General features: G+C 37.6%; 1 protein-coding gene across 2 annotated transcripts in view; it reads left to right on the forward strand.

Moving 5' to 3' along the window:
- LOC120636503 (1-phosphatidylinositol 4,5-bisphosphate phosphodiesterase gamma-1) overlaps window positions 1–19,476 on the forward strand; it is a 42,717-nt gene that overhangs the window by 3,435 nt on the left and 19,806 nt on the right. The window contains exons 2-8 of one of the 2 annotated variants that reach the window (XM_039908009.1): window positions 4,454–4,592; window positions 4,830–4,992; window positions 7,987–8,187; window positions 8,489–8,604; window positions 11,376–11,770; window positions 12,408–12,940; window positions 17,248–17,325. In XM_039908009.1, the coding sequence (XP_039763943.1) occupies window positions 4,454–4,592; window positions 4,830–4,992; window positions 7,987–8,187; window positions 8,489–8,604; window positions 11,376–11,770; window positions 12,408–12,940; window positions 17,248–17,325 (1,625 nt within the window). The remainder of the gene's footprint in view (window positions 1–4,453; window positions 4,593–4,829; window positions 4,993–7,986; window positions 8,188–8,488; window positions 8,605–11,375; window positions 11,771–12,407; window positions 12,941–17,247; window positions 17,326–19,476) is intronic. The other variant, XM_039908011.1, reaches the window with a different exon arrangement.

Consider the following 19,476-nt stretch of genomic DNA (forward strand, 5'->3'; position numbering starts at 1 on the left):
AATAAAAATTAAAATTAATCAAAAAGATTTTATTTAAATAAAAAAGGTTTTATTAACGTAATAATATTTATATTTTCAAACTGTTTGTACTGTTACGAAACACGTGTTCTAAATAAAAAAATACTAGAATTTACAACTTGAACCTAGTTATCGATTTTCATGCCACCTGGAACTAACCTTACGATGTAGATTCGGGTGTCGGTGTGCGCGCGCATCGTAAAAATTCACTCTCATCATTTTTCTCCATCGCATCAAAGAAGTATAACTTCAAAAAATTAAAGTATTCAGTATCGCTAAGCCTTAAATGAGGGATTTGCTGTTGTCCGCTGAGGAGTTCTCTCCTCTATCTCCAACCACATTCATCAGATCTACACAAAGTTCGGGCAAAATTAAACACATATTATAACCTATATAGTATAAAACAAAATGTGTGTGTCAGCTCCGACGCACGACTGTAGTTTACTCCTTAATAACGATTGTCATACGCAGTGGCGTGCAGTTCATACATGCGCGAAAGCACTGCATACCCTAAAATTTATATATAACTCGTATTTTTGCTGTTTTATGCAATTTTCCCGCTGTATGCATACCCTGGTAAGAAACCAAGTGCACGGCACTGGTCATACGCAAAAATAGTTTATTTAACTGAAAAATGATTAATACCATATAGGTACCATATGAAAGGTTAAATTAACAAATTAATGAAAATAACTAACAAAATATGGTTATAAAAAGATAATTATGTTACAAAATCTTTCATGTACATAAAAAAAAATTTAAGTATGCTAAAAAATAACTGTACCTATGAAAGAAAATTTTATAAAAAGATTATTATAATCAAGAAATATTCTTGATTTTTCAGATAATATTATTATCGAATTATTGACTTGAATTATTAATTATTCATAAAATAAATCATAATAACCTGGAGGAATTTATAGACATTTAAAAATGTATTTTTGGTTAGGTTAGAAATTGTCTATTTTACGTGAATGCGCTTGATAATTCATATTGGATTAAATATCTATTTTGTATGTGTTGTTCTCAAATATGTATTTATACATCACACTACATCGATAATTATGCAATATTTAATAAATACAAATCGCACATGCTCATGCATATATAATACATCAATTATAACATATCTTGCACCCACGTGTTTGTTAGATGTTCCGGCAATATTATCTAAACCCCCCCCTTTCTGCTATAGTTATTTCAAAATACTTTCAGTTCACTTAGCGAAATATAATGATAAAAAATCCAATTTATTCACACACAGCGGAAGTGTAACTTATTAAAAGTAGCCTACGAGAGATTGAGGTGGAGTAGAGTAGAGTATCAGAACTATTAGGATAAATGTAAGTTTTATTATTTAGTTTCCATGGTAACTGGAATAGGTAAAAAAGTGAAAGGTGCGCAGAATAGGTTGCGCACCAAAAACGTAACGAGGTCATTCATAAGTATATTTTACTCCTCGAATTTTTCTCATACCGGGCGCCTTATATATGAAAATCGATTCTTAAGGAGTAAACTCCAATAATTATTTAAATCGGTTATAATTTGTCGGAGTTATGGTGTAAAATCGTCAAACACTCATCCCCTCTCCCAAAGGAACCGAGCTTAATGTCGGGATATAAAGCATACTATATTACTTCTAACACTTCCAAAAATATGTGCCCAAAGTTTCATGAGGATCGGTTTAGTAGTTTTTGAGTGAAAGCTTAACAAACAAACTTACATTCACATTTATAATATTAGTAGGGTAGGGATAGGGATAAGTAGGGCAATAGGGATGGTTTCTATTTACGATCATTGGATTGGTCAGTAAGTTATTAGTAAAAAGTCCTAGGCCTTAGACCCATCAACCCGAGGTGTAAAGCCTCGCGTGTCTGTAATTACAGCAGCAACAACGCCTACAACAACAACAACGTATTATTGCAATGCTGCGTAGCATTGCGTAGGGACTGAAATAAGTATGATGGTAGCACTGCCCTGGAAGAGCTCTGACACAAAAAGCTATACTACGACAAGTTCCAAACGTGGGTAAGGATTTCAGGATAGGCAATCGCTTACGTGAATTGGTTAAGTACCAAGGTATAATAATAGATTTTGTTATCGTTTCACCACTACAATGGGGAATAATATTATGGAATGTTTTTCAAAGATGTGTACGTTTCCCAAATGAACTTCTGAGTGAATTATAACGGAGTAGAAACTACGCTTAGCGCATTCGTCATAGTTGAAAATTCTATGTTTCTACATCTTTTATTCTAGGTATTCTAGTCGTATTCTAAAGCTTCTGAAAATGCAGGTCAAATTCAAATACATATTGACTTTAACAGTGGTCCTTGTTACAATACTAGCGGACCCTCGAAACTTCAAAAAATAGTCGTATGTTGGCGCAGACTGTTTTATAGAACTTTAAAGAAACAATTCCGATATACCTACTTAATACATACTTCCGTCGTTTGGCGTAACGTTTTCCGTTTACGCATCGCCGCATCGGAATCTCTCAAAAAGGATGTTTTTGCAGTTTGGCATATTGCATTTGCATATTGATGTTATATAGCCTTAATTGATACTACCAATCAAAAAAAAAAACAAGATCAAAACAGCATTTTCTGAGATTAGCGCTTTCAACTAAACAAACTCAAAAGCTTCATAATATTACAACTATGCCTTTCCAAAAACCTCCATTTCGCGGAAAAATAGCTATGCTATCCTGTAGGAGCTGTTTACTTTTCCGGGATAAAAATAATCTTATGAGCTGTTCCAGACTATAGTGTGTGCCTGCCAAATTACAGCCAAATCGGTTCATTCGTTGTGGCGTTAAATCCATCAATTATTTTATTTAAGTTTAAGTTATATTATCGTAGTCTCATGCTTATCTTCACAGTATTTTTAATTTTTATCATAAGCTTATTTGGCCTGAATTAAAAGCATTTATTATTGATTATTATTATACATACATCCATCCATCTATCCATACATCTATCCTGACAAACTTTCGCATTTATAATATAAGTAGGATGGTACGCATGCATTCGATCGTTGTCCCATACTCCTTGCGACTTGCTGTTATCTGTGAAGAGTTATATTTATCAGATCTTCATTAAAATTAGACCCTTTACCGACCTACTACAGTGCACGGGTCTCCTCCCACAGTGAGAAAGGGTTAAGGCCATAGTCGAACACGCTGGCCCAGTGCGGATTGGTGGACTCACACACCTTTGAGAACATTATGCAGAACTCTCAGGCATGCAGGTTTCCTTACGATGTTGTCCTTCACCGTTGAAGCAAATGATGTTTATCAAAAGTTAGAGGTGCGTGCTAGGATTCGAACTCTGCGAACCGAAAGTAAAATCGAGCTCCTACCTACTGGGCTATCGCCGCTTTGGATATAATCTTGGGATGTTATTTGTCACTCACCCCATCCAATAGTTTATATTAACTTTGAATGAAAGCCTGTACGTGGTGCACCCACGCCTCGAGGCACGCTTTACCACATATATTGCCCTAGATTACATACATCGAAAATAATACAACACATAAAGTATATATGTATATTCTCCGGAGGTGCCGGAGTGTGGGGCGATCAGGAATCAATAAAATCGGCGCAGCCTCCGCTAGTATGTGCATCGCGATGGAAGTGCAGTCGAAGCCGTAACGATCAATAGCACTTCCTTGACCCCCTCCCGCTCGGTGACACGATGCGCAGTTGGGTCCATCGGGTTCTCGATGCAATGTCACGCGCAGCGATGCCATTGCGATCTCGTTTTATCTTCGAGAACAAATAGTTTCTCATTGATGACTAAACAGTAAATGAGTAAAACAGTTTTCTCGTATGATAAAATATTGGATAAGAGAAACGATTTTTATTCAAATTGCATGGTTGTAGTACCGAACTAGGGTTCTTATTGAATTATCATTGGATTGTAATTTGTTATAACTTATAAGTAAGAAACAATTTCTAAAATTCTTTATTGAAGTAGGCCAATCACAGACACTTACTTCTTATTTATTATTAGATTATACTTAGATACTATAATATACCGCTGAGGCAAAAACGGGCGTGTCTGCCTGTGGCATCGTAGCTCCCAAACGGATAAACAGAATTCGATTGTTTTTTTTTTGTTTGTAACGCGAATTAGTGGGGAGTATTCTTAGTGTTTGATGTAAATCGGTCCAGGATTTTACAACTCCCTCGATATGGGTACCAAATGAAAAGGCTTGACTAGTAGAATACTGTAAAATATTTGGAATATTAAGTAACGAAATGAAAACTTAAATAAAGTGTTGTTGTGTCGGGGGATTTTCGTAATTTTAAATTAATTATATGTTATTTTACAGCAAGAGGCTGGATATTGGGATAGGAATCGTACTTTTAAATGTTTTCGATTTTTTATACTTTTTTGTTTATTATATTTTCACTTAATTCTTTTGTTTTAAGCACCGACGGATAAAGAATGCGATGCTTGGACACAAGGTCTTAAATATCTTATTGTGGAGGCTACTGACACGTCTTTCCCACTTCAGTATGAAAGATGGCTGAGGAAGGAGTTTTACGCCATGGAAAACTCGAACGAAAAGTAAGTTGCCAACCGTCATCATACCTCCTCCCCTATTCGGTAACTTTCTAACAGGAGCTGGGAAGCAGGATATCAGTCTAAACCAGCGTATTAGTTCTAACCTAATGACCCTAAGATTCAGTCTAATTCGAGCCTTAAGCCGTATAAGCTGGCCATCTTCTAAGCCTTCTTCTAACCACCAGGGAATTGAGGACTTTCTATACTATAACTGAGTTGATTAATATTTTTTTGTTGCAGAATATCAATAAAGGAAGTAAAAGCCTTCTTACCGAGAATTAATTTCAAGATGGTCGCAAAAGACCTTAAGGACTTATTCACTGAAGTAGATCTAAATAAAGAAGGGGAACTCTCGTATGATGAGTTTGGTCTTTTTTTTCACAAACTAACTTATAATAAAAACGTAAGTTCAGAGTAATGTGCGTTTTTAATTTAACCAATTTAAATTTAACTCGCTTTCGCGGTGAAGGAAAACATCACGAGGAAACCTGATGCATGCCTGAGAGTTCTTTATTACGCTATCCGAGTCGTCGTAAGTCTAACAATCCGCACTTTAGTGGACTACGGCCTAAACCATTTTCATTCTGAGACGAAACTCGTGCCCTGTAAAGTACTGGAGTACTCGGGAGGAATATTCTAACGTTTTAATGCTTTATATTGTTTTGTATTGTATTGGAGGATTTTAAGTGAATTTTGGTTAGATAAAGAACGCCAATTCGAACATGAAATCTGAGAGAGTTTTTGTGGTACTGGATTTAAAAACCAGGCGTTAATACCGAATAGGCGCGTCCTGTAGCCTTGGCCTTCCAAGTTAGCGTAAATCAATGATTTTTAACCTTCGGCGCAATAACTACTGATAAGTTTGACGTGTCTGTGTGAGTGTGTGTTTTGTGTCATTCTTTGGCATCGTAGCTCCCGAACGGACGAACCGATTATGATTGTTTTTTTTTTTTTAAAGTGAATTTTTTGGAAGTGTTCTTTCTTAGTTATTAGATTAGATAACATTTCCACAACTTTCTCAATGGGTATCAAACGAAAGGAAGTGTATGCGCTATGATAAATCCTGCTAACATTATAAATGCGAAAGTTTGAATGGATGGTTGTATGTTTGTTTGTTACTCGTTTACGCAAACTGCTGAACCAATTTGACAGTATTTGGAATGGTGATAGATTATACCCTGGATTAATTAACACGTAGCCTGCTTTTTATCCCGCGTAAGTGTGTGTTTCCCGCGGGATTCAAAGCTGGGAAGCTGGGCGGGTAACAGCTGGTAGTAAATGAAAACCGGTTTTTTTCTGGTCTCGATTTATTGGGGATAGGGTCTACTGCGAGTGACATTCATCTAGATAAGCGAGTATTATAACTAAGGATGCTAAACGTTATGAAGTCGACCTCCCTGACGAAGCGGAGAGCGCTGTGGTTTTAATTGAGAGGTCGCGGGTTTAATTCTCAGCAGGGGAAATTTGGGAATTTATAATTTCTGAATTATCTCTCGGTCCGGTCAGGTTGAGGTATGAGGCTTGGGCCGTGGTTAGCCACAATTAAAACCCTACCGCCAAAGACGTTAAAGGAGGAGCCGCGGACTTTCCATTTCTATTACCCTCAAATTATCCGAAGGCACCAAAAGCAATGGGTGTGAACTCTTCCGACCCCGGCCTTAGATCGCCTTCCACGCCAGCATGCCAGTCCATACCTGGGAGGGCCACAAACCTTCTTTTCTTCTCTTCTAAGTCGCCTCCGCATCCACACCCTAGCAGTGAAAGAAACGCCGTCTACACCAGTCCCATACCTTATCCCCTTTCATCTCATCCACTGCGCCATCTACTGGAGACCCCAATTGCATCGGGTCTTTAGGCATCGGCTAACAATATCCCATACTTAAGAGAAAATTTTCTACGATGTTTCCAGTGTTGTACCAGCCAAATTCTTAGACCCGGACGAATCAAAAGTGTCCCCTTGGCACACCTGTAGGTCACGTGACTTGGACCCCATTAGTCTATGTTTGGTTGACTTATCTATATCTCATATTTGTTTTATTGTATTTGTGATAAAATATGTTTCTTATAGATGTTCTTTTTTAAAGAAATATTTTCTGAGATTATTTATCATTTTTGCTTTATTTTTTAACATTTTGCTTTATATTTAAAAAGCACTATGATAACCCTGCCCACTTTACCAACAGTTCGGGTACAGAGTGATAGAGTGGTAGAAAGTTCCTCCTTGCATTAAGTACCGACTACATGTTTCTAGTAATAAAGATGTATAAAGGACAAACAAAAAGCCTTCGTTCTGAAATTTCTAATCTCATCCCTGCGTATGACGTAATCTCCTTCGATTGACGTCAGTAGTCTATAGGTAAAATTTATATCGAGTATTCAGTCGCCAATTTGTCGAAAAACACGGTATATATTTGCAATAAAAATTGGTTCTGACTCATATCAGGAGCGCGCCGTTACAAAGGTCAAAAGTTAGTTATTGATCTCGTCCAGGTAAGCTAGGACTGTAGTACGCAGCTGCAGACTGTATGACGTAGTTTCATCAAGCGCGCTACCCGCGCTTTTCTCACTAGTTGCCCGTCCTTATCATTAAAGCACGTCTCGAAGCTCTTCCGAGGCTTTAAAATTCTGTTTAAAGTACATTTAGTGCGGATCTCTTAGATTTTTTGCTTTTCAATCAACTCTTACATAATATTATACAGATAGAGATTGAGTTTACTCTAATTGTGAAGTGAAAAATATCTAATGTGAAGAGATTTATCGAAATCGTTTTAGATTAGGCGTTATGAAGCGAAATATGGATTTCTTGATTTATTAGAGGAAGAAAGTATAGATACCGATAGCGCCGGCCGTTGGAGCAATGTCTGGGCTCACGAAATGGCTTTCCGTTGGAGTCGCTTATTTGATCAAAACTTTTCGGTGCTTCAGAGATCGTTTTTCGCCATGGGTAATCGTTCGTTAACTACCGTACGCATGTTCTACCACCGATTATCACCATCATCATCATCGTCGTCACATTACGGGGCACTGGTATCCTCCCACACTGAGAAGGGTTTAGGCTGCAGTTTCACCACACTGGCCCAGTGCGGATTGGTGGACTCCACACCACCGAACCTCGGAGCCTCGGAGGAGAATACAGAAGCCTCGGAGAACACATCATGCCTGTGATGATAAGATTGTAGTGATGATCAGCTTGTTACGTACCATGCATATATATATGTATACAGAAATAAGTCTTCATAGTGATCACATTAACTGGATGCCAGCTGCTGGTCTCTCTATGACCAGCAGCTGGCATACTTAGTCATATTTAGGGAGTTCAATTAAGTCTTGTGCCGCTTGAAATGTATAAGTGAATGTGTACGGAATTGAATGTAATATATAAATTGAATTATTTTAGACACCCGGCGAGATCTTCTGTAAATTTTCTGACTACTCAGCAAATGGCACTACGGTCACGCTGCGAGAGTTCCAGAGATTTCTAATTATCGAACAAAATGACCCCATGGGAGAGGACGAAGCCAAGTGCTCCCAGTTCATCAGGGACTTCCTGCGGGACCCTCAGAGGGATATCTCCGAGCCATATTTCACGCTCACTGAGGTATTTTTTTAAATTACTTCTTTTGTCTACCGTGCTCGCAAAACAACGATTTCGGGTTGCTTAAGGCATTGATATACTAATGCATTATAAGTCGGTTACGCATTGACGTTTTCTCTGGTGCATGGTGACACATCAAGAAAGACAACGTGATTGAATACAATAGGGCGGTCTATAGTAATACGCTTTTTTTTTTATCAAAAAATATAAATTAAAGACCTCAGTGCGCCAGTCTGATTCGCAATTTAGAGATTTAAATGTCAATTTAAGAACATAGATTTCTAAAACATTATTATTCTTACAGTTCGTGGAAATGTTAATGTCCAAACAAAACAGCGTATGGGACAGCCGCAACGATAAAGTTACCCAAGACATGACAAAACCTCTCTCCCATTATTGGATCGCTTCCTCTCACAACACGTAAGTGCTTAAACATTTTAAACACACTTTAACAGTTCTGCATTTTAAACCAATTTGAAGTCGTTTTAAAGCCTTAAGGCCTTCGCACATCACATCAATTCAACACAATATCGACTCCAATGAAAGCATTTTAAATGTATCGTGTATCGTGTCATTAAGCTACTTTTTCTACATGGTTGTGCTAATAAATCGGGTGGATCACGCGTTGACTACGCCTCACACACTTCAATCAATACTCGTAATCTTTAGGTAAAGAACATTTTGGAATTATCTATAAGTTTCGCCGGTGGACCAGTAGCCGTGAGGCTTGTTCTGCAAAACTGATAAGAAATGACAATGTTTGAAACAACAGGAAGATAATGCCATATGTACAATAGGACGAATGTTTTATTATTATTTAAACAACTGTGTTGCGTGTAAAAGGAAAAGATACAATTGACTTCTAAATAACATATTCAAAAGGTGACCTTTTATCACTAAGAGTGATCTCTTCCAGGCTACCTACACAAAAGGAAAATAAATTAACTGGGAGTCGGGAAATCGTAAAATTATGCAATATAATCACATAGACGAACAATATAAAAAGTAAATTCTACTAAGTAAATATGTTAGTGAAATATAAACAATAATAACAATAATAAAAACATAAAAATATATATTACACATATATTTCTGGCACGGTTTTGAAAAAGCGTGAGGGATTTATAGATTTGAATTTCGTAAGAGAGGATTCCACAGTATCGTTGCTTTTATAATGAATGAATCTGAATAACTTGGAGGATCTGTTAGGTTTTTCGGGGAACCTAAGAGAATGTCCAAAATCGTAAATTTAAATTTATCACGGGAAATTCTATTTTAGACGTGTTTATTTTTGGCGATTTCGCGTCGATGGCTATAAAAAGGCGCCCTTCGGACAAGTTTGGAAGCGAATACAATGAATACCAAGAAAAATTAATAGGGGAGGAGAAATAAGAAGTACTCGTGAAACCTTGTAGGCGCTTTGTAAACATCCGTCTAGCTGTTCCAATAATTGAACGCGTTACAATATAAATTGCAACGCTTTAAATATTGTATAGAACTAGGCGTTACTTTGGAAAACTACATGATATACAATTAATTAAGCTATAAAAATATGTCTCCGCGAAAAGCAGTAAAATCTGTACGGTGTAATTTTTAATTTCTTCAATCCCAATACTTCACCATCGATAAATTACGTCACACGTTATTAGGAGGGATAGAGTCGACGAAGTGTGAAATTGTGTGTCGGGGGTGTGGGTGGTGGTGTCCTTAATTTCGTGACGTGACATTTGCAAATGTGCGAGTTAAAACACGAACTTTGCACTATCAAAACATTTTCAACTCTATCTTCATATACATAAGATTTAATACACAACGTGTAAATGAAATCCGAAATATTAATCCACAGGCTTTAGAGGCAGTGTTGGCATACAGTTAATCTGTCTAACGATAAAGATTAAAAATTAAAATTAAAAGCATAATTTTTAGAGTAATAGGGTGCCAACGGGACCCTATTACCACGACTCCGCTGTCCTTCCGTTCTTCAGTCTGTCAGGGGACTGTATCTCATGAACCGTAATATGGTGAACCTTGAAGTTTTAAGAGTGTGCATATCTATTGTCGTTTTACAAAAAAATATAAGGGTTTAAAAATTATAATAAAATCGGTCAAGTGCGAGTCGGTTCCGTTCGTCTTTAAGTGGGCTGTAATCTCTTGAACAGTAATCGCTAGAGGGTTGAATGGTTTTAGTGTGCATATCTGTTGCCGCTTTAACAACAAATAATAAAAATTGTTCAAGTGCGAGTCGGTTCCGTTCGTCTGTGTGGGCTGTAATCTCTTGAACAGTAATCGCTAGAAAGTTGAATTGTTTTAGTGTGCATATCTGTTGCCGCTTTAACAACAAATAATAAAAATCGGTCAAGTGCGAGTCGGGTCTGTCAGTGGTCCGTTTCTCATGAACCACAATAGATAAAGAGTTGAAATTTTCAGAGTGTGCATAGCTTAAAAAATGAAAACATTCAACGTGCGTAACCGTTATTGATCACTTTCCTTTAGCTATATGTAAACTGTTTATATATGTACATTGATTGCGTTTTCACTTCTATCTGCAGTCCCCAAAGACTGCCCAGTATGTTTTTTTTTAAAATGAAATAATCGTTCCTTGTAATTTTTTAAAATGGACTTGATGTTCATGCTCATTAAAAAATAATTTAAATGGATATTAAAATAATTTTGAAACTGCTGTTTGAATTCAATAATTTCAAAATGTAAAAATTGCAAAAAAAATCTGACGTCACACAAGGAGTCTCGCAAATGGGACCAACAGGGCTAGCTAGGAGAAAGTAATCCCCAGGGAAACAATAAAAATGTATCTTCTCCCACAGCCCTATCAATTCTCAGAGCTCTGGCGCACAAGTGGAATTCTATCTACTAACGGGGTAAACTTCTCTTATTCCTTGTTCCTGTGCTTTAGCTGGTGGAAACGTTAAACGGGGGATATCATTTTTGTGTCCTGTCTATGCTAGCCGCTGCTGCTGCTGTGACAAGGACGGGGGAGGGGTCAAAAAAACGCATAATTCGTGTGACGTAATTTATGGATGGCCCCTTTATTTTAGCATTAGCATATTGATTCGATGTTGGCGATAGTTAGAGTTAAGTTGAGTCGGAAATTACAATACATGTCGTGCACGTTATTTGTCACGCTTTCTCGCTTTGCTTAACGGACTTCAAACATTTCCCCTTGTTATTTATAGCTATCTCACCGGAGACCAGTTCTCCAGCGAATCCTCGATTGAATCGTACGCAAGAGTTCTATCGGCCGGCTGCAGATGCATAGAGCTGGATTGTTGGGACGGCCCAGATGGAACACCCTTTATTTATCACGGCCACACCTTGACCACAAAGATCAAGTTCATGGATGTTCTACGAACTATAAAGGAATTTGCTTTTCTGAAGTCTGAGTATCCGGTGATTCTATCGATTGAGGACAACTGTTCCCTGCCGCAGCAGCGACGTATGGCGACCGGGTTCCAAGAAGTGTTCGGCGATGCGCTGGTGGTCCAGCAGATCGACAAAAATGAAACTGCGTTGCCGTCCCCTGAGGCTCTGAAGTTCAGGATTATACTAAAGCACAAAAAACTTCCCGAGGGTATATAAATAAACTATACTTTAATTTGCTTAGCCGTAGGTTTCTAAGCCTCAATAGGAACGGAACCCTACAGATCACTATGTTTTCTGTCCGTCCGTTTGTCAAGAATATTTCTGCTAAACTGATTCAGTTGATTCAGTTGGTCTCTTCTTGCTTTATAAGTGGCAAGTTTATATTGAAAGTAAAGAAACCTTTTTCAGGTCAGATTTTGCGTCAGACAGACAGAAATCAGGATCTGTTAGCATTACCTTTTATCAATAATTTACCAAATATAAGCAAACAATATTTGGTCAGAAATAAAGCAGTTTACTACGGCGTGTCTTACATCATCGCCATACATACTATAAATAATAATCTCGTTAAGAAACTTTAAATACTACAAGAAACTATGGAGAGATACTGAAATGTCATAGTATAGTACAAAAACCTTGTGTAAAAACCTAATAATATTATTAATCAAGCAAGGATCACAATCCTAACGTATTTATTATTACTGATATTTTGAGATACACCACTTTTTTACTGGAGCTGGGTTAAATTTGAGCATTCTTCTTTGACTAATTCTCTGGCCCTCATGTAATTAACAATGCAAATTATGCGGTATAAGAATACTAATTTTAACAAGTTAAACTTACAGGTGCTGAAGAGAACTCGCTCGCCTTTCGTCCCGAAGAGGGTCGGGAGTTTGACCTGCGTAACACCCTTAAAAACGGGATACTGCTCTTGGAAGACCCAGTTGATAAAGACTGGAATCCTCACGCGTTCGTTTTAACAGAAAACAAACTTTATTACACGGAACACTACAATAACTGCGACGATTCTGATGACAGTGACGGTGAAGCGGGAGCCAAGCCAGTTACCATGTCTCAAAATGAACTGCACTTCGCTGAAAGCTGGTTCCACGGCAGGCTGGCTGGTAACCGCCAAGAGGCTGAGGACCTGTTGAGAGCGCACGCCCATTTAGGAGACGGGACTTTTTTAGTACGCGAGAGTGTGACCTTCGTCGGGGACTACTGCCTGTCGTTTTGGCGCCAAGGCAAAGTGAACCATTGCCGAATAAAGCTGAAAATGGAACGCGGACTCACGTCGTATTACCTCATCGACACCGTGTGCTTCGACAGCCTCTACAGTCTGATCACTCATTACAGACAGAACCCGTTGAGGAGCCAGGTGAGTTCTGAATTTCTGTTTTCTCGACTCCTGCGGTGTGTGATAGCCTAGACCACCCCTCGTAATCTTGTTGCTGCCTATCTGATAACGTAGGATCGGAATTTTGTTCACGTCTTCGAACAGCCCGATAAGCCCGGGTTTTTATTTTCCGATTTATATGTAAGAAATATTTATTTTAGAAATATTTCCGTTTCCATCGCATATAAACGTATTGAGAAAGGGTAAAATATTGCTGTTAGCAAAGAACAAGTGGTTTCCTGGCTCAATTCCTGGCGGGGGCTATTATAATTTATGAATTTTCTCTGGTTCTTCGCTTCTCGATGTCCCCTCTGAGAGGCTTCGGCTGAGCCTAGTTACGATCTTTTAAACAAAAACGTTCGGCGAAGCGTCTTGGTGTTCTGGTACGATGCCGCGTAGAAACGGTTTAATATGTCATATAAAGTATGTATATACTACTCGTGTATGATTTTAATATTTTTTCTTTGTTCTTTCGATTCTAATAATTTACTTTTTTTATTTATGAATATATAAAAACACTCTAAATACAAGCCTTAAATACCTACTAATCTCCTTTATATATATACATTTATATATATATTATTAAACTACATTAAAAATGTTTATATACCCGCCACGAGGCATTAATAACCAAGATACTGGCAGTGAATGGTATTATATTATAGTTTTCATAATTCAATGTTGATAAAGTATTCTTAGTGCCACCATGACATGCATGCTGCAATCGAGGTTGGTTCCTGATGAGAAGGAACTCCTCAAGAGCGCAGACATGGAATTTTGCATACTTATTGAAATGTGACAGCCCTTTGCAAGTGCGAACATGACATGGCTGCTGCATTCAAGGTTGGCTCCCGGCCAGGGAACTCTTCAATGGCTCAGAGCACCGACACGTATTTGTGTACAGGCATTCAAACGTGAAAGCCTCTTGCAAGTGCAACCATTACATGGCTGATGCACTCAAGGTTGTTTTCCGGTGAAATGGAACTCCTCAACGGATAAGAGAACAGACACGAAATTTTGTATACGCATTCAAATGTGATAGTCCATTCTTAATGCCACCATAACAAGGCTGCTGCACTTGGGGTTGGCTCTTGATGAGGGAACACCTAAACAGCTAAAAGCACTCACACTTTCTTCCAACGAGTAAACTCCTCAACGGATGCACTCAAGGTTGTTTTCCGGTGAAATGGAACTCCTCAACGGATAAGAGAACAGACACGAAATTTTGTATACGCATTCAAATGTGATAGTCCATTCTTAATGCCACCATAACAAGGCTGCTGCACTTGGGGTTGGCTCTTGATGAGGGAACACCTAAACAGCTAAAAGCACTCACACTTTCTTCCAACGAGTTAACTCCTCAACGGCAAAGATCACAGACACGTTGTTGTTTACAGACTTGTGACATGATGTTTCTACATGAGAAGAAACTCCTTAACGTCTAAGAGCGCAGACTTAATTTTTTACACGTATGCCAATGTGTGCCCATGGCAAACATGACATGGCTGCTGTATTCAAGGTTGGCTTCCGCAGAGTGAACTCCTCAACGACTAAGTGCACAGGCACTTAACTAGGTATACGCATTTAGATGCGATAGTCCTTTCTTAGTGCCACCATGACAAGGCGTCAGCAATCAGGTTTGGCTTCCGACGAGTAAACTCCTCAACGGCTAAGAGCACAGACACCCAATTGTGTATACGCAATGAAATATGATAGTCCATTCTAAGTTTCTATGTGACGTGGCTGCTGAACTTAAGATTTGCTCAGGACAATGAAGAGCTTCTCAACGGCTATCAGCAGAGACCAACAATTTAATATCACATTACCCTATTGATATCGCAGTGCTGGGCAGAGGTACAGGTTCGTACTCTCGACAAATAAGCAATACGCCTGCAGTTACGCCTTTAGTGGACGAGTGCGGTATGATAAACGGCGCTACATAATTAAACACTAAACGGACACGGCCAGCAAAATTAAAAAAATCGTAGACCCATAAATTATCTTGTATCAATTATTTTTGTTTTTTTTTATAATTTTAGGTTTAATTTATTTTTCATATTGTTTTATAAAATATTTATACTTATATTAACTTGATGTTTCTACTACTGTGGGGCGTCCCTTGACGGCAAGTTGATTCAAAGTCAAACTTCATGGCAGCCTTGTTAGTTTCGGCGCGCCTCGGCAGTAAAAGGGGCCAGCATGCCGTCAAGGCATGCGGCATGACGCTCCCTTATGCTGTCATACTCCTTCTATGCTACTGCGCTATTAACTATTACCATTATTTTTTAATTTTTTTTTTATATTAATTAAAATATGTATTGTTGTGTCATAATTTTGCTAGAGGAGATGTAATGCGGAACTTTCCAGTGATTCTAGTGTAAAACCTCGTGTTTGGAATCATACGGTTTTGTTTGGGAAGTCCAAAAGATTCAAATTGGTAACGAGGGTCTGCTTATGGGGTCAGACGGTAGATATTTGCTACTATTAAACCCCTCAAACCCCTCAAACCCCTGTTTGTTTTGAGGAATCCAATAAATTGGTTTTGGTAACGCTAGTCTTGTGATGGAGGAGGTTTAGGGGATCGTGTGGGATCAGCGCAAAGAGTATTTTACGGATCTGTGACCTACACACCCTACCCACAGTCTATGAGAGATTATTTGCAGTAAGTATCCTAGGATACTTACTGCAAATAATCTCTCATAGACTGTGTAATGACAGCATCGGTCGACGCAACTTTTGCCACCCACACATATTTTACTTTGTCAATCATTCCTTTCGCCTTACTTTTCGTTCCCACAAACAGCCCTCCAGGAAAAAAAAACGACAGTGCATCCAACCAAAACAAAACAAAATACAGGACATTATTGAAAAATTCCTTTTTTATTGGATGCACTGTCTTGCTTTCCTTCCTTCCTAGTTGTCCAGACTTTGTTGTCTACAACAAGCATATAATATATGTCAAATACTCCTGTCTCTTGTCTCTATTTTCAAAATGTTTTTTCCATAGCCTTAGGTACGACTAGTAGCTTCTTATCTCCTCTGTAGAGGTATGATTTATCTTTTGTTACGTCTTTTATAGCTCTTAACTCTTCATCTTGAGCCTGTGTTCGGTTCAGAGTGTCATTTAAAGTGCATCAGCATGTATCATCCGCGATCTCGATCTGTGTTCAATTTCAAAGTCATGTTTCGAGGAACAATACCCATCCAGCCACTTTTGCAGGTAAGTCTTTTTTACATTAATTCATTATAAAATCTTTACAGTCTATCACTACTTTAAAGAGTATCCTATATAGAACATAGCAAAACTTTTATACGTCAATTCAAGTTCAATGAATGCCATTTCTTCGAGCTCATAACTTGTATATTTACTCTGAGTTTCATTGTTTTGAAGCTCATAATGAACCCGATGGAGGTCTGCATCCAATGCATGAGTACAGCTGATTTTGCCACGCGTCTGTTTACAACATTATCGTCATTTAAAACCTTATACTTCTTCAATACAGCACTTGGAAGCTTGCCTTTGCTTTTGACGGCCGATTGGCGCAGTTTGCAGCGACCCTGCTTTCTGAGTCCAAGGCCGTGGGTTCGATTCCCACAACTGGAAAATGTTTGTGTGATGAGCATGAATGTTTTTCAGTGTCTGGGTGTTTATATGTATATTATAAGTATTTATGTATATTATTAATAAAAAATATTCATCAGTCATCTTAGTACCCATAACACAAGCTACGCTTAAATTGGGGCAAGATGGCGATGTGTGTATTGTCGTAGTATATTTATTTATTTATTTATTTCTTCAAATATAAACTCTTTGACTTTCTTCAATAAATCTGTAAGGGGTTCAGCCATCGGAGTTTAGTTTTCAGTTTACTTTCTTATATGTGAGACCTATATATGTTCTACTACATCAACTAGATTTTACTCCTCGCGTCTCTCACTATGTAGCCTAAATATTCTATTTCATACTTAGTTAGGTTAGGTTAGCTTTTTCAAATTTATTTGTAAACAAATGCAATCCCTAAATAGAGAAAACTTTGGTTGCTATTTGCCCCAAATACTCTGTGTATTTTGGTCAAATAGATAGTTTTCTATATTTTATAGTGATTTGTAAAGAAGAGACACCTCAGATGGAAGAACCCATTCTCTAGGTCTAGCAAGCTGCCAATTTGGCTCCACGCAGCTTGATCGCATCATCATTGCAATTTGCACAATCCTAGTCCTAACATATATTTTTCTAAACAGCACCAATGGATTTCAATATTCTGAATAACTCACCCTCACTATTCCAGTGTGAAGACAGTCCGTCCTCTCGCCTTCAATCCAGTTCTGATACACCAACGACAAGCGATGGGGTCGCTTCGGAACAGGTACTCCATATTCATTTATTCACTCAATTTAATGTACATCAACAGATTGATAATGTGAACTTAATACTAACTTAATACTAACCTTAAATATAAATGTGGACTTGTGGCCTGTAAGAACCGTTGCTAAGTTTTTGATTCAAGGAAAATTGTTCAGCATGCCTTGTTGAACTTGAGTTCCATCAATGTGTTATGTATGAAATAAGCAGATAGATTTTCATCAATTTTTAATTATTTTGAATTGTGTACTATGTTGATTTATTGGTAACAGTTACTAATAATACAGTTCAGTATCTTGATTTAGTGTTTTTAGTACACAAACTTGGCGAGGAGTGCGTAAATCCACGTTTAACTGTTAAAATGTCAATAAATTATCTATTAAGTGGAGAGTATATATCGGTACCCAAGATTGGGAGATATAGTTGCGCTGAAAAAAAAACTAACGTAACCTCACTCACTAAAGTGATTATGTGATCAATTGAATTTATGACTTTTGTTCCCCTGCGCAACCTGATGTCTTCAGGTCAACGGTCACACTTTCAAAGTCTGAGGAAATGGATAATTTTGACCCCGATCAATCCGAGCTATAATACGAAAAAGTTTACTGAATTTGAAACATCTCGCAAAGACCGACATTTTCGTGGCCCGAAATTAATCTGAGTGATCAGTTCGTAACGGAAATAATCAGCGAGGAGTTGCATTTGTCAGATATGGGACATTACAACACGTAAAATATCTTTGATGTAATTCCCAAGATGACCACGCCATTGTTAATAATTGTCATTATACTTTGAAATATTTTCTTTGCGGAAAACGTTATAAGTAAATAACGTTAAGTCGAAAAGTATGAAACCAGTGTGCTTGATTAATAACATCACTCCTTGCAGTATCTGGAAACCAGTCATTTGATTTGAGGTCACTTTTATTCACTTACATACTAAAGATAAGTATACAGCCCTTATATTTTAATACTCTTGATACGATACGACTAAATTAATTGTAATTTGGTAGTTAGTTGATTTTTTTTAAGACATGTATCTATAGAATAGCTGCTGTTGTCCGCGACTTGGTCTTTGTTTTTTGTTTGTTTTTAAATTAGTTTCGGAAAGTTGTGGCATTCAATTTAGGTGTAAAAATTATTGTTTTGTTTAGGTGTACGATTGGAACAAATTAAAAAGTATTTTACCGCTATTTAAATACCCTTTATTAAAGACCTTTTTATTTGTTTAAGAATTAATACTGCGTTACTAACGTAACCATTTCTTACTATTGCGACGTAACTATGATAGTTAGATATATTCTCTGCCGGAATTCCGTATGTAATTATTTAATAATGTGTGTTTGTTATTTAATAACATATTTTTTATGTATCATGCATAGTTTACTCCACGCACGTCAAGTAACGAATTTTATAGGCAAAATTTGCAACTTTGAGTTGCATTATTGCAATTCTCGTAACAATCTCCACAGAAAATTAATTATAGCCTATGTTATCGTGCATCGTGATAGGTTAGCTTTCTTTTGGTATAGGAATGGTTTAAATTGGGCCCTGTACTTTCGGAGCCTATTGGGCACAAACTAACAAACAAACAATAAAATCTTTCCTCTTTATAATATTAGTATAGATTAAAGCAGTTGTTTTAGTTTGTTGTAAATATGGTGCCTATGAGAATTTAAGAGCTCTGCAGATTCTTGTGCGATTTCTTCTCTCTGACTCCGTTTGCGAAATAGTAGAAGTAAAAGAGCAGCTTAAAAAGAAGAAAAATTAACAAAAGATTAATATAAAATAGAGGATAACTTTAACAGAGATTTTGCTTGTTTGGTTTTTATTTCATTTATTATGAGTTTCATTGCTGTTGCTACCACAAGAATAATGCTTTTTTTGCTTTGCGGGAAATTAATTTTAGAAGCAAGTTTTCAACACCGATATATCTAACACGTTTGAAGCTTTGTTCTTAGATTTATTGATTCTCGCCAGGCGAAGGCGTTGACGTGGAAAGTGCAACTGCTAGAGCGGATGGAGGTGGCATGGTGCGACTGGCAGGCGCTAGAGTAAGGAGCATCCAGGAAGGGCCACATATATATGATTACATGGGAGGCCAGGCGGACATGTGAACAACTAAAGATTATGTGCAAAATCTTGCAAAGAGAAGT

Source organism: Pararge aegeria, chromosome Z, assembly GCF_905163445.1.
Source record: "Pararge aegeria chromosome Z, ilParAegt1.1, whole genome shotgun sequence".
NCBI lineage: Eukaryota > Metazoa > Arthropoda > Insecta > Lepidoptera > Nymphalidae > Pararge > Pararge aegeria.